The 13,778-nt window shown below is 45.0% G+C and overlaps 2 protein-coding genes across 5 annotated transcripts in view; one reads left to right on the forward strand and one right to left on the reverse strand.

The window, feature by feature from the left end:
• Positions 1-6,141: 6,141 nt before the first annotated feature.
• LOC119442108 (transmembrane protein 126A-like) lies at positions 6,142-10,434 on the reverse strand. Its single transcript, XM_037706847.2, has 2 exons — positions 10,142-10,434; positions 6,142-7,862 (listed from the first exon to the last, which is right to left on the reverse strand). The coding sequence occupies exons 1-2, from the start codon at positions 10,318-10,320 to the stop codon at positions 7,361-7,363; spliced, it is 681 nt and encodes a 226-aa protein (XP_037562775.1). The 5' UTR covers positions 10,321-10,434; the 3' UTR covers positions 6,142-7,360.
• Positions 10,435-10,534: 100 nt separating this feature from the next.
• LOC119442107 (neprilysin-1) overlaps positions 10,535-13,778 on the forward strand; it is a 37,277-nt gene continuing 34,033 nt past the window's right edge. Inside the window, exon 1 of one of the 4 annotated variants that reach the window (XR_007465654.1) lies at positions 10,535-10,880. Coding sequence is in view for 3 of the 4 variants with exons in the window: in XM_049661901.1 (XP_049517858.1) it covers positions 10,760-10,880 (121 nt within the window). In the remaining variant the exon portion in view is untranslated. The remainder of the gene's footprint in view (positions 10,881-13,778) is intronic. The other 3 variants (XM_049661901.1, XM_037706843.2, XM_049661902.1) reach the window with 3 other exon arrangements.

The raw sequence follows: 13,778 nt of genomic DNA on the forward strand, positions 1-13,778 counted from the left end.
TAGACACAAAATAGCTGCCTTTTTGTGCACAAAATATTCCTACCTGTGCCTTTTTTTACGATCCAATGGACATAGTCTTGGGACGTCTCCACAATATGTAGGTCAGCAAGGATTGAACATTAGTGGCCATAGCTATTTTGATGACTTTTCACACAGCTCTGCAAGGCACGCAATGCAGTCAGCGCCAAATGAAGAACCCGCCGTGGTTGCTTAGTGGCTGTGGTGTTGGGCTGCTAAGCACGAGGGCACGAGATCGAATCCCGGCCACGGAAGTCGCATTTCGATGGGGGCGAAATGTGAAAACGCCCGCGTATTTGTATTTAGGTGCACGTTAAAAGAACCTCAGGTGGTCTAAATTATTCTGGAGTCCCCCACTTCAGTGTGCCTCATAATCATATCGTGGTTTTGGCAAACCCCATAATTGAAAAAAACGTTTTAGTGCCAAATGAAGAATGCAGATGCTGCTTTGAAAATGTGCAGTGCCCACTCTGCCCCTGCCCGCTTAAAAAAAAAAAGTTCCCTTTCGTCTTGCACAGACCCCAAGAAGACGTCTCCATGCCTTAGCAGAAAATGGCAAGCGTAGATTGGTGGTCGGGCTTTGCACAAACTGGAAGGGCAGTAGCACTAGGCATGGAAGGGAAACTTGGCACAAATGCATACATGAAGCGAATAACGTAATGGAAGGGACAGTGAGCAAGGATGTGCATATGTGATTACGCTTCCAGTATTATGCAAGTGTTTAGCGCTTGGTGGCAAGTGCTGTGCCGCAAAAGTAGCACGCTACTAGTACTATATAAAAAAACGGTCAAGATGGACCCTTGAGGGGTATAGCTCTCCAGGATCTAAGTATGTCTAACACGCGTAATTCATTTTCCAGGACAGCAGGGCCCTCGGACTGTGGCACTGCCACACGGGAGAACGTGAACCACGGCGGCGCCTCAGATCTGTTTGTGCCCCGGTGCCGGGCGCCGACGCGAAGCGGTGGTTGTTCATCAAAACAGTGATGCGTTTATTTAGGAATAGCCGAAGGACGGAAGAAGGTAGACCACTGTCACCTGCCAGACTTGCAGGCACAACTGTGGCTGCTGTTAAGGGTTCGATGCTATTCCTAAATAAACGCATCACTGCTTTGATGATCCAAACATAATCTTACTATCAGGGAGGGAGCAGTCTACCTGACTGGAGCAGTATTTTTTAGGGGCGAAGCACCCGTTCGTCCCCGTCGTAGTAGGTAGCCACGTCTAGTTTTATGAATTGCTCAATAGATGGCGTTGTGTCCGTATATGTATGTATTCCGGTTCCGGAAGCCAGCTTCCGGAGAACGCTTCCGGCGTTTTATGAAAAAAAAATTCCGAAAGTTGTGTCCGTAGCGCGTAATCGAACCAGGGACCCCTCGCTTCCGAACGCGCGGCACTAACCATTACGCCACGAAGCGCACATAGACACACGCACCACGATGGCAATAAATACCCAACATTAACGAAAGGCCGCGTTTCTAACGCGTTTGTGCTAGCGCGTTACGGCGCGTGTAAGAAGCTGGTGTAAGACGCTGTGGCCTCTCCGCCTTACCTTCAACGCGTTTCGAACGCGCTGCCCAAGGCGGTGGCAAGTCAAGTTCAAGTCGAGGAGCGTTTATGAATACGGGGGTATACTCTCTCAGCAGTCATGTGATGGCGTCGGCAAACGCGGTGCACGTTCCGGCATGTGCAAATGGCTGCGTAAGACGCTGTGGCCGCTCCCCCTTACTAGAGTACTGCACGTTTCTAACGCGTTTGTGCTAGCGTCCCCTTAAGCGGGAGATCCGATGATTCCCTCCGGAGCTTCGCCCACTCGTCATCATTCACCCCGTGGATATGCTGTGATTTTATTAATTTGGGTTGTTGCGGAGTGCAGCGTAGCAACACCCCAACGACCGCCGCGTCGCATCGGTGCCCGGCTCCACGGCTTCCGCCGGGGCACAACCAGATCCGAGGCGCCGCCGTGGTTCACGTTCTCCCGTGCGGCGGCGCCACAGTCCGAGCCGAGTGGAGATCGCTTTCAAGATACGGTGCGCCTGATAGCCCGCACCGGCGCAAAGTTAAGCGCAATTGTTAGCAGAGTAGAAGCTGCCCCCTCCCCCCTGCGCTGCCTTCCCGCTTTCCTCCTTTCGCGTCGAGGAGATTGAGTGGTCAGTTCCCCTTGCACCCGGTTGCAAGATACGCATTTGGTGCCGCAGCACAGCGTCGCCCCCCATCCCTCGCATACCCCCACGGCCTTTCGCGCGACGGAAGTCGCGTTAGCTCTCCGTGATAGCGCGCACCCCCCGCGCGCTTTCACTCGCACATACGGCGCGCGGCGACGATTTTATCGCCCTTGGACTTTATACGGAAGCTCACGGCAACGCCAGAAATCCGCTTTTTCGCAATAAAAATGCAAAAAGCACTTGCGGTGGCTCATGAATATGCGAATTTTCCTGCATTTCGCGTGTGCGGCATTGCCTGCTCTTGAACTGCTCTGATGAGCACGAGATCGCGGGATCGAATCCCGACCGCGGCGGTCGCATTTCGATGGAGGCGAAATGCAAAAACGGCCGTGTGCTTGCGTTGTAGTGCATGTTAAAGAACCCCAGGTGGTCAAAATTAATCCAGAGCCCTCCACTACGGCGTGCCTCATAATCGGAACTGGTTTTGACACGTAAAACCCCAGAAAGAACTTTCGCGGGGATGCAGGCCTAACCCTCTTATCCCAGAGCCCACTTCAGCCACATTCTTGCTGCAAATACGAAAAAAAAAGAAAAGTTGTTTCCCCGCCAAAGTCTAGTGTCGCGACGTTTTTTTCTTGACTTTCAAATGTTTTTCTCAGTTCATTTTGTAGTATTTTTTGAGCTTGTGTACTAAAATTTGTGCACTTTATGTAGTCTGATCATAATGAAATTTGGCATGCTTATGCTTTAACGTGTCCCGAGTTAAAAAAAAATTTTCAGAGCATTCCGCAAATATATTCAATAAGATAATTTCAAAAGTTTCTTCGTTGAGAATGGTAAAACTGAAACGGCGTCGAAAATTTTTTTTCTAGACTAAAGCACAAATGTTACAATCTTTCTTGCTTTATTGAATTTTACTATTCATTGGGAGCAATACGAGCTATTTTTAGTGCTTTCTTGTGCTATCAGTTAGCACAAAAATGCATTGTTTTTACAAATGCATGGTGTGCAAAAAAATAACCAAATGAGCTATAAAAAATCTACAAGCATATTTGTAAAGAGGAGCTCAAACTGTGTAAATAGTGAAAGTTTCATTGAGCTGTCACAAATATTTATAGAAACGTTTTTCCGAGTAGCATCTCCGCTTAAAGGGGAAGTACCCACTTACACTTCAGAGCAGAATGCCGCTATGATGCTGCATCTTGAATAGTGACAAGAGTAAGCCTTTGAAAAAATGACTGTTTAAAGCCCCCTGCCATAAACATAGGCCTCCCATGAACCAGTGCTGCAAAGGGATTACCATATTTACTTGAGAATAGGTCTAGCACGAATACAGGTTGACCCCTGTATATCGAACTTGCCGAGCAATAAAGAAGCAAAAATAATTTTGATATAGGTCGACCTACATTTTTTTAGAAAAACTAGAAACTGTAAAAACTCCTTTATTTACCGTAAGCTCGAGTACTAAATCTCGCTAGTCTATGCCACAAGCTGCACCCTCATTGGATGCCTTGCAGCCATCCTGTGCCATCGAGTACATTGGATACACAGCATTTTTTAAAGCCCGTCTGGATAATTCCCAGACTGGCTATACGATGGGTGTGACGGAGGAACTGGAGTGCTGGCGCAGTACTCATGCTAGCTTTGCTCACAAATATAGGTCGAAATAATTTGGCCACGAATATAGGTTGTTATATATAGCTTGTTTTCGGGAAACATGTTTGGGGGGGGGGGGGGGGGGGGAAATAGATACGTAATTACCCAGCAGCCTTCACATGCGAACCAAGGTAAATATACCTGGTAGTGAAGCTTCCATAGAAGCCCATATGTTCAAAACATGGCAGTTCATGGGGCTTAGCGCCATCTTTGTGAGGAGGGAACACTTCCGGTGGAAGAGAAAGTAATGTGACGTCATATCCGTTAAAACCAGAAATGATGTCAGTTTGTTCTTAAAGGCGCGAAATTTGGTTTCGGAGGCCTGCCATTAGAGCTGTATACTCAAATGGCCCGCCATTCCACTTGATGGGCGTTCCAAGCTTTCAGCGCGGAAAGCGCTGCAGAAAAAGGTCAGCCGTACGGGTGCCGAAATCGCATCACTGCACAGAACATACTTTCTTTGGAGGCCTACAAACACTTTGGCCGTAGAGTGCTCGTCCTTTCGTCGCACGCCAAGCCGGTCGGCCAGTGCTGTCGCACAAATCAGCTTGAGTAAATAATTATCTGGCGGTCGCAACTCACTACTTTTGACTGAACAGGCTAAAAAACAATGAAACTACCGGCGTCACCAAATTCAGACAAACGTTGACAAGAAAAACAACACAACATGTGAGGGGGGCGTATTGTAACAAGTCAACTTTACGAGCGCGCCTTTCTGCACACTTCAAGAGCTGCATTGCATTGCAAGTGATAGCTAGAGGCCAGATCTTTAGGCATTAAAAAAGCGCGTTTTAGGCGCCAAAAATAGGCAGGCAAAACAATGTTTTAGGCCTCCAACGTCGTAAATATAGGCACAATAAAGTTTTACATCAATGCAAATAATTTCAAACGAAGACGTGCGTGGCCTATATCTACGATATGAAAACAAGAAATGTTATTGTCTACGATGGCACAAAGGCGCCCACAGTTGAACATAGCCGTGAAATTGTCCCATAACACTGCTGGACTAATGACGATCAATTGGCTTCATTCACACTGCTCATATTCATGTTCAATGGCCACTGTACTTGAGCGTCGCATATAGTGAAACAGGCATGAAAAAGAATACTTGAAACCTGGGAATACTTATAAAAAAAAGTGATACTTTACGTCTGACTGACGCAATTAAATTAAGACACACCAAAAACAGACAAATAGCAAATGCAAGAGAGACTACGATTTATTAAGTTCTTGCATGTTCTTAGCATGTTCTTACATGAGGACTGTTAGGTACAACTCGTGGCAATTTTCTCATTTACAATGACATTATCCGAATCGTGCAGGCAAGATGTCCCAACACTGCCAAATACACTTGAGCCCATTTGAAGTGCAAATGTTTGAAGAAATCTGTTTGGAGAGCACGCGGAAAGTATTTTGAGAATCAATGTGAAGATTGTGGAAACAATAGCAAACTACCACCATCTCCAAATTTTTGGATTCAAAATTGTGCCTCTTGTCACTGAGAATGATCTCGTACGCTGAGAAGGGACGCCCGACGGTGGTAAACACCTTAAAAAGTAAATTACAAACAAAACAAAAGCCGCGTGCACCTCACATTTTTCTTTCTTCTTTTGCTCTTCACTCTCCTTTCCCCTGACGGCTCTCCGCGGTTTCGCATTCGCCAACCGCTTGCACAATGTCAGCGTGGCGGCGTATGCTGGCCGACGCGTCCCATTTCAATGCTGCTAACAGTTGTTTTCCGGGAATTGGTTGAACTAAAGGACTAGGTTGAACCCCACAGAGTTCCAAACAGTCAATGTTGCCCGGTAACATGAATAACGGTCTCTAACTGCACTCGAAAGCGAAACTTGAGGCTAAATAGTGTTCATATAGGCGCCGATATTGAAAATAGGCATTTATAGGCATTTATAGGCATTTAGGCACAAACGCCAAAATAGGCATTTATAGGCACTATAAAAACACTATAAAAGCCCTTCTTTACCTCTAATTCATGCTCATATATCAAAGTGGGGCGATAGGAGTGCAAGGAACAAAAAAGGCATTTGCCTAAAATCCGGTCTCTAGTGATAGCGGCCTGCCGCTATCGGTGGGCGCTGAAAAAAGGCATTTATTGATAATGATCACGTAAAATAGTTTCTTTTTGTCTTGCCATGCATATATAAAATTGAATAGGAATTTTATTTTCGTTGAATGAATCTGTGTCGTGCCCCTTTAATTTAAAAAACACTTTTTTTCTTTCCCAATGTTTGTTCCCTCCAAACATAGTCGCGCTTCAATCGCTGCTCCCATAACCACCCTAGCTGTGTCAGTTCCAATTCGCCCTGAACCACTTTTCGCCCAAAGCTCCGTGACCTATTTGGATCGACCTTGTGCAAACCATGGTGGTGGGCAACCGTGCTGCTCGCAGGATGTGTAAAAGAAAAGGCTTGCCAGCAACATTGCAGATGATCCCTTCCCCGATCCTCAGCATAAGTACCCTGTGTGATCAGCCATTTGCTTGCTTATAAGCAGATGCATTTCTCAGCCATTTTCACTGCCATCACTATAAAGGCAACATTGATGAAACCTTTTCATTTTAGTGGTTCTTCCACCACAGTGCTCTAAAACACCATACAAATATAATCCACTAGCAAAACTGAATATGGTCAACCTAAGCAAGGTAGTCAAAATTGTGTAGCAGCTCTGGCATGGCACAAGGTCGGAGAAAACTGTAGGCATCCTGGCATCTGCATAACCTATGTTCACGCACTTGGAACACAGTGTGATGAGACAGGTCTGTTGAGCAAGCCATCATGTTAGTATTCAAATCTAGCAGCAAGTCTGGATTTGACATCATCGTCAAACACACAGCTAAGGCAATGTCTACAAAAGTTCTCTTGGTGTGACGTTTAGTATACTTTCAAGGAAGAGATAAATTCCAAGCAATGCAGCATTGTTCTTTTCATCCAGGCTAATAGTGACTGCAGCGGAATCTTTTGGGCATGTCATGGAAATTGCCAAATGTTTACATCTGTGTGTGCATCTTCCAAAGATGGGCACATAAAGAGAATCCTATAATAGAACTACAGAATAACATCACTGCAACATAATTTTGTATGCGATAACTGTTGAAATGACTACACAAGTAATTTTATTTTTCTAGGCATTGTTGTCTAGCAGTGGTTGTCAAGGCATAATGCAAAAGCTGCTAGATCTCTACTTAAGGAAACCTGTTTCAATATTTCTGATTAAGCACAGCTGCACAATATTACAGAATTGCTGACGGTGAGCAGCTTCTTGTACACAGTAAATAAAGAGTCGTTGCACATGGTCAACATGATCTAGTCAACATGTTTGAAAAAAACAACACCAAAAAAGACAGAGCTGACAAGCATCACGCTTGCTGGCAATCAGCGTTGCGCGTACACCAAATTATTTGCGCATACACACGTCCTTGCATATATCGACATTCTTTCACTGCAATGAGCAGTTGAGTTCACTGAAAAATAGAAAACTACATTCCAATGGGATATTGAGCAGAGCTCACAGTTCCGCAAGCTTCCTCTGCACCTTGATCACAGAACGCATCTGCATGTGGAGGAGGCCAAAGGCAAAAATGCATTGGAAGGCTGTTAGGCCAGCAAGCGTAATCCTGTGCTTTCTGAAGACTCTGTAAATGTCGGTGAGGATGTCCTTGTAGTGTGTTCTGTAAGGGGGCACTGGATAAGTAAATGAGCGCGCAGCAATGGTCAGACAAGCCAGTGGAGCCATGATGCATGGGTAGATGGCTCCGAAACCTAACTGCAATGCCATAGCCTTTGTCTGCGTGCATACAACACAATGAGTGTCCATAACAACGATGTCGTGCATTGCATGAGCGCTTGCAATGTATGCGAGCACGCCGGGCAAGCCAAAATTAGGTAGAGTGGTGGCCACTAGGCCGATATTTCGTAACACATAATGCTTCCTGAAGATGGCATTCAGCACAGCACCGCCAAATGCTGCTGCGATTCCAGATATAGCAGCGCCGTATGTGACAGGCCACCTGATGGACAAAGTAAAAAGAAAACTGATAAGGACCAATCTTGAAACGTGTCATTAGTGCAGCTTCACTTGATTCCACTGCTGTTTTACACTACATGCTTGTGTGCATGCACATGCAAAGCTGCAACTGGTGCACTACACCAGCACCAGTGTGTGCAAAATATCCGACGTTCATTACAAATAAACATGCAAGATTAATGTAATTAACGCACCACCACTTTCACCGTCTCATCGAGATGGTATTTAAAAAAGTGCTTCAAAAGGAAGCAAGAGGTTAAAGCATGCTGACAGTTGTTTAACCATAATATAAATATCTGTGTCAGCTGGTCATTGTTAATAACATTAATTACTTTAGAATCAACAACTCTTGCAATGCGGCCAGTCGCTACAGCACACAAACTAAAGGTAACCCATGGTAGTTATTCTGACTACAAAATTATCATGCTGAAAACATCCCAAGGTAAAAACTTGCAGTACCCTGAGGTGCCCAAGTCGATGCAAATAATGAAGATGCTACATGCCATGTTTCATGATCAACAAGTGAATATAAGACTTGGCGTGGAGTTGACAATCCCTGTTATTTATCCTTTCTTTTGGAGCCTCGACTCTCAGGTTCAACCACGGGGATGTTTGCGCCACAGTCCCAAGATTTCCTTATCAGTTAGTTGTTTCTCAGCGTCGTGTGGTGCACGGGGGATTCGCAAGGAATCTGGTGGTTGAATGGGTCCAGGATGTACTAAGAATTTTGAGAACTATAAGATAAAATGAATCTAATTACTATAGGGACTTTAAACACAGGAAAAACTGTTTTCAGCTGTATTAAAGAATTACCCTTCTACAATACCAAAAGCTCCACTCTTATCGCGGGGGCTTGGTAAGCCAGAAAAGGTGGAAAAAGAAAGACGGGTGGCGACGCCGCCTTGAAGTTACCGCACAAGCTCGCCGGGACGTCATACCTAGATTTCAACGGCATCTGCTGGGGCCTAGTTAATTGTTTATCCGTAAAAATGCACTACATTCTGCTATAAAGGAGCCAAAGACGGACCATGATAGGTTTCTCAAACTTTTACGTACAGGCACGGGGTTCCTGCGCGAAAAAAAATAAATAAAATAAAATAAACTTGGACTTTAATTTTCTCTTCGGATAATCACTCATTATTGCGGCATGCACGAAAATGTGGTAAGAACCTAGAGCGATCGCATTAAACGAAAGGACCACCAGAAGAGTACGTCAAGTTAAGGCCAAGCTTTCGATAGGGGTCCTTTTTCTTTCAAATAAGAAGAATTGTTCTGCAGATTCGCTCATAACTGAAATATGGTAGTAGTGGTAACAATGCCTCATGGGTCAGTGGCACATTACCGCTGTTACGGATTTCCCCCAAGAATCGGAAATTTATAATTTAGAATTTTAGAGTAGATTTATGTTTGGTAATTTGCAAATTATGATGAGAATACGGACGCAAACCATTAGGAGCGTAAAAATTAAATGAATCGACTAAGTTCGCAAACAAACGAGAGAAACAATATGGCTAGGTTCAAAAGGAACGATGCATTCATTCCTAGGGTCTCGCATTGCCCGCAAAAAGAACAAAGCGGCCAGATTATTCTGGTAATTTTAAAGCGAATAGCCTTCCTAGGTTTTTTTTCGCTTGGTCGGAGGTTAATTGGAAAAAGGACGACGCCGACACAAAGGGCGCTCGCGCTGCGTGGCGTGCCAACATAACGGCTTTGCTCTCTACGAAATACGCAATGAAACAACAAACGCTACTTAAATGTGTCCTCACTGTAACAAATATCTATCTGTTGTCAAGTGCACTATCCCTTTAATAAAGCGAATAGCTTCTTCTTGAGTTCGATCGGCATTTAGCCTACACTGACAATCATCGTCGATGATTTATGCACAATATTTTTTCCCCTTTCGTTTTTCATACATTTCAGTTCATAACTTTACCTTATATTCCTTACCCCCACCCCGCACTTTTACGCCTGTTACATGCAACTAAGCAGTACCCACGGCGTTTCCTTTTCAGCAATGCTAGAACTTTGCATAGAGACATTTAATTTATCTTATCATTTTGCTTCATCCACCCGATTCTTGGTCAATCCCACATGATGAGTATACGAAACAAACGCAGACAAGAAAAACCAACAGAAAAAAGAAATGATACACGAGCTACTGAGCATGCTATAACAATACCGAACGTTTCTGCACAATTTATCTCTACTAGTCATATTTATGGATGTGTGAACAGATGGAGAAATAAAAGTAATCATGCTCACACATCACGTTGTGGTTTCCACTTCGCGAATAGTTCCAATTGATGTTTCAGCGCCGCTTCTTTGGTCAGCATCACGGCACCCGGCGGAGCATTATTTCGTGATGTGAAAGTTATCACACCAGTTGAGCGGTCAGTCGTGGGACTCAGTGAGTCGTATGCGTTCTTCACAGATTGCGACATGCCAACAATTCCGCTAAGGCAACTCGGACGTAATTTAGTTCTTGTGAACTGTCTTAACACGCTGGTTTAGTTTGCACTGGGCGCCGCCATGTTTACGGATCATTGTTGGCCGATGTAGAGAAAGCACTGCGCTAAAGCTAGCGCTGAAAACATGTGCGCGCTAGAGCGGTGCGGCCTCTCCTGCTCGGCAGTGCTATAAATTAGTTGAATGCTGACTATCTGTAAAGTAAATTTGCCTCAGTTTACTCGCCCTCAAACGCAAAGACTACGGTAGCCGAATTCAGCGACACGATCTAATGTGCCCATTAGATCTGCCTAAAACTTCGGACCTCGTGAACCTTTTTGCTCGCAGAGGCACGCGGCACGTGGACAGGTTGCACGTTCCTGGCTGCCGCCATTGGTCATTGCAACGCTGTTGAACTGCTTTAGGTAGATAAAAATGGCTCAAAGTGTTTCGTCTGCGACACCAACACAAACGAGCGGCAGTTCGTTCCCACCGAACGCCGCACTGGCTACTCCAAGGGCCGCGACAGACAGGAAAACCAACACCACTTCAAGCGGTGAGCACTGCGATATATCATATGCGGCAGAACTTGAATTTATGCAAGATTTATTTATTGAAAGTCCTTTATTGGATAATGTGGAGGCGCAGGTCCTCTGTGGGCATGAACGGCGCGTTGCCAGACTACAAAGTCTTTCCACTCATTTGAGTGATAGTATAGTGTTCTAGAATAGTGGTAGTCACTTGTACTGATGCTGTGTGTGGTCAGGACCGTGGTTTATCAGTCCCCCTAAACCGCCCTGATCAGGCCGCTGTTGCGACTCGAGGTGGCATTTGGGCCAAGAATCCACCAAGCCCTTCATCGATGAATACATCCAGTAGTAGGAAATAGGAAACTTATTTAATTTACATCATGTACACTGACCCCTGGTACGGAATCCCACTCCATTAGGAGCATATTCAACGTCTGAGGTGGTATCAGGTCACGTCAACCCCCACTGCAACACCGGTCTCCGCTTTTAATTCCTTCGTCTTCCCTAGGAGACTCGACTGGGGAATCTGCTGACCTTGGTGCGGCCAATCAGAGGGGTTGTATTGTTCACCGAAATCCGCCTCTACTCTTGCATCCTCGCCCTCGCATTTGCTGCTACTGCGTGGTCATCTAGGAAACCGAGATCGTTGTCGTTCCCACGGTAGTAATTCCTGGAAGTTGGCCTATCGCCTCAATCCGGTCAACTCAAGAGGAGATCGTGAAAGGAGAGACTTGCTCGAAAAAAAAAAAAAAAAGGACAGGTGGGGTAGCCATCTGAAAACGCTGTTTACTTGAAGTACGCAGGGACGTGCGCACATAGTGCCTGGCTACCGAGGAAGCCATTTGGCTTAAGAGCTCGTACGGATTCACCCTGAGGGGTGGGGGCAGAGAAGATTGGTCGACCCACCGGCGGAAGCAGCAGCAGCGTGTGCCGCCGCCAAAACACCAAACCATATGCGCGCCGGTATGGAGCATGTAGTTGACATAGCGATGGAGTTCGATGGACACCAGCAAATCTCTGGCGTCCGAGCGTCTATTCTCGCATGCTAGTTGTGCGGCCATTCAAAGAAGGTGGCGGTTGCCAACCGAACATCTCAGCCAATTGACATTCCTTTGCTCTGTAGAAGCGAGCATGTGGTTCAAAAATCTAGTTATTTTCTTTTCCTCCTTTGCATAATGCAATTTCTTCCATATTTTAGTTGGACTTTACCTTTCACTTTTGCCATTTTTCTTATTTCTTCTTTAACTTTACTGCGCAGTGATTCACTTGTGCCATGTATCTTATTCAATTCTGCACTAAGTGTCATTTTATGGCATCTATTGTTTAACTTTTCACAAGCCACTAGCGCCAACTATATTTAGTATTCTAACAAATTAAAAATTATTCGTTATAAAACGTTTATACACATCTATTTTTATCCTAGTTCTACCTCTCGGACATTAAAACAGGGTCGTATAATAGTTAATCGATGCCAAGCTCCGCATCGAAAGCGATTGATCGATTAAGGGTTAAATGGATGGATGATTAATTATTAATTCATTATAAAAATTAACCGACCATCCCTCCTGAGCACCTAGGCCCAACCGAGAGATGAGCAGTCGTGTACGGTTCTGGGATTTGGGCGATATACCCGCATCACTACCTCTCACCGCTAGGTGCACGCGTCGTTGCTTAGGCAGTATTCAAAGGCTGCTAATAAGAAAATTCGACAATACCAGCCCTGCGGCTTTGCCAAGATTACACTGATAGAATATTTATAGCCCATTTAGCCCAAGTGAACTTTCGTTGCAGAATGGTTATAGTAAATAACGGGTCGCCAGTATAGTCGACCGAAACCAGAAGTTTTATGCAGCTTTCGTTACATATTGTCATGCCTCGTAACAATATTACGTTTGCCAGACAGTTTTTTATAGCTAAAATTGAATATTTGACGAAACCGCGGCAATGTCGCCTATATAGCAATGCTTTGAAGATTGCAATACAAGAATAAAAAAAAAAAAAAGAAATTTGGAGTATGGTAACAATGTACAGAACCCAACAGGTTATTTGTTAGCACTGTGTTCTAATAATTGTTCTGTCTTGCGCAGCTATAACGAACACGAACAGACAACGCAAGCGAAAACACCTGTTTAAGCTCTGTTTAAACACCGCCAATTGTCTCTGTTCAGTGCATTTCCTTTTCGATGCAGTTAGTTCAATATATGCCATTCTTCGACGCTCATATTTCCACAGTTCCTGCCAGCCACTGCTAAGGCTGAATTCATAACGAGGGCGGCGTTCTCCCCAAGTATATCCCGCGTTATTTTTTTTTATTTTTCTTATTTTGCATCAGCCATGACCATAGTCGTCCTTTCAGTCTTTGCATTAAAGTGTGGTAAAGATAAAATCACTGTTCCACCGTCAGAATATTCTTGAATTCTGTCGTGCTATCATATGTTTATATCTCTCCATTTCCTGTCCAGAATGATGCGGTTATATTTTTTACCAGGGTGGCTTTCTCGTGGATGGTAAAGTAGGAAGGGGGGGGGGGGGGGGGGGGGGCTCGCCACTTTAGTTCAATAGATCTCTCCCTGTTTGCAAACAGTGTGACGTCACTGCGGGGGCCCCTACCCTCTGTCGCGCCTCCGAAGCGGGCGCTGGTAGAAAAAAAAAAAATAATAATAACGTTCGGGCGACCTGTTCTCTCTGCATAAGAGCGCTGCTTGTATATCAACTGCCGTGATCGTAAGTCCGGCATATTGCGATTTTTTGAAGTGACATCATTTACGAACTGTGCTTAGGAAGTAAAATCGTCCCCGTTTCACCGGTACAACAACGTAGCGTTGTTGCCGAGTGCATGGTTCCCGTAAGTCAGCGTGTGGTGATTTCGTAAAAGTGCGCCACTTCCGCAGATCAAACATCCACAAAAATGTATTATTCCTGGA

This window comes from Dermacentor silvarum, chromosome 2 (genome assembly GCF_013339745.2).
Source record: "Dermacentor silvarum isolate Dsil-2018 chromosome 2, BIME_Dsil_1.4, whole genome shotgun sequence".
NCBI lineage: Eukaryota > Metazoa > Arthropoda > Arachnida > Ixodida > Ixodidae > Dermacentor > Dermacentor silvarum.

Bases quoted from the DNA above. Each gene is read 5' to 3' on its own strand.
- LOC119442108 (XM_037706847.2), bottom strand. From the start codon at position 10,320: ATGTCGCAATCTGTGAAGAACGCATACGACTCACTGAGTCCCACGACT. The intron at 7,863-10,141 runs GTGAGCATGATT...TTTGTCCATCAG, and splicing joins TGGAAACCACAACGTGATGT to GTGGCCTGTCACATACGGCG.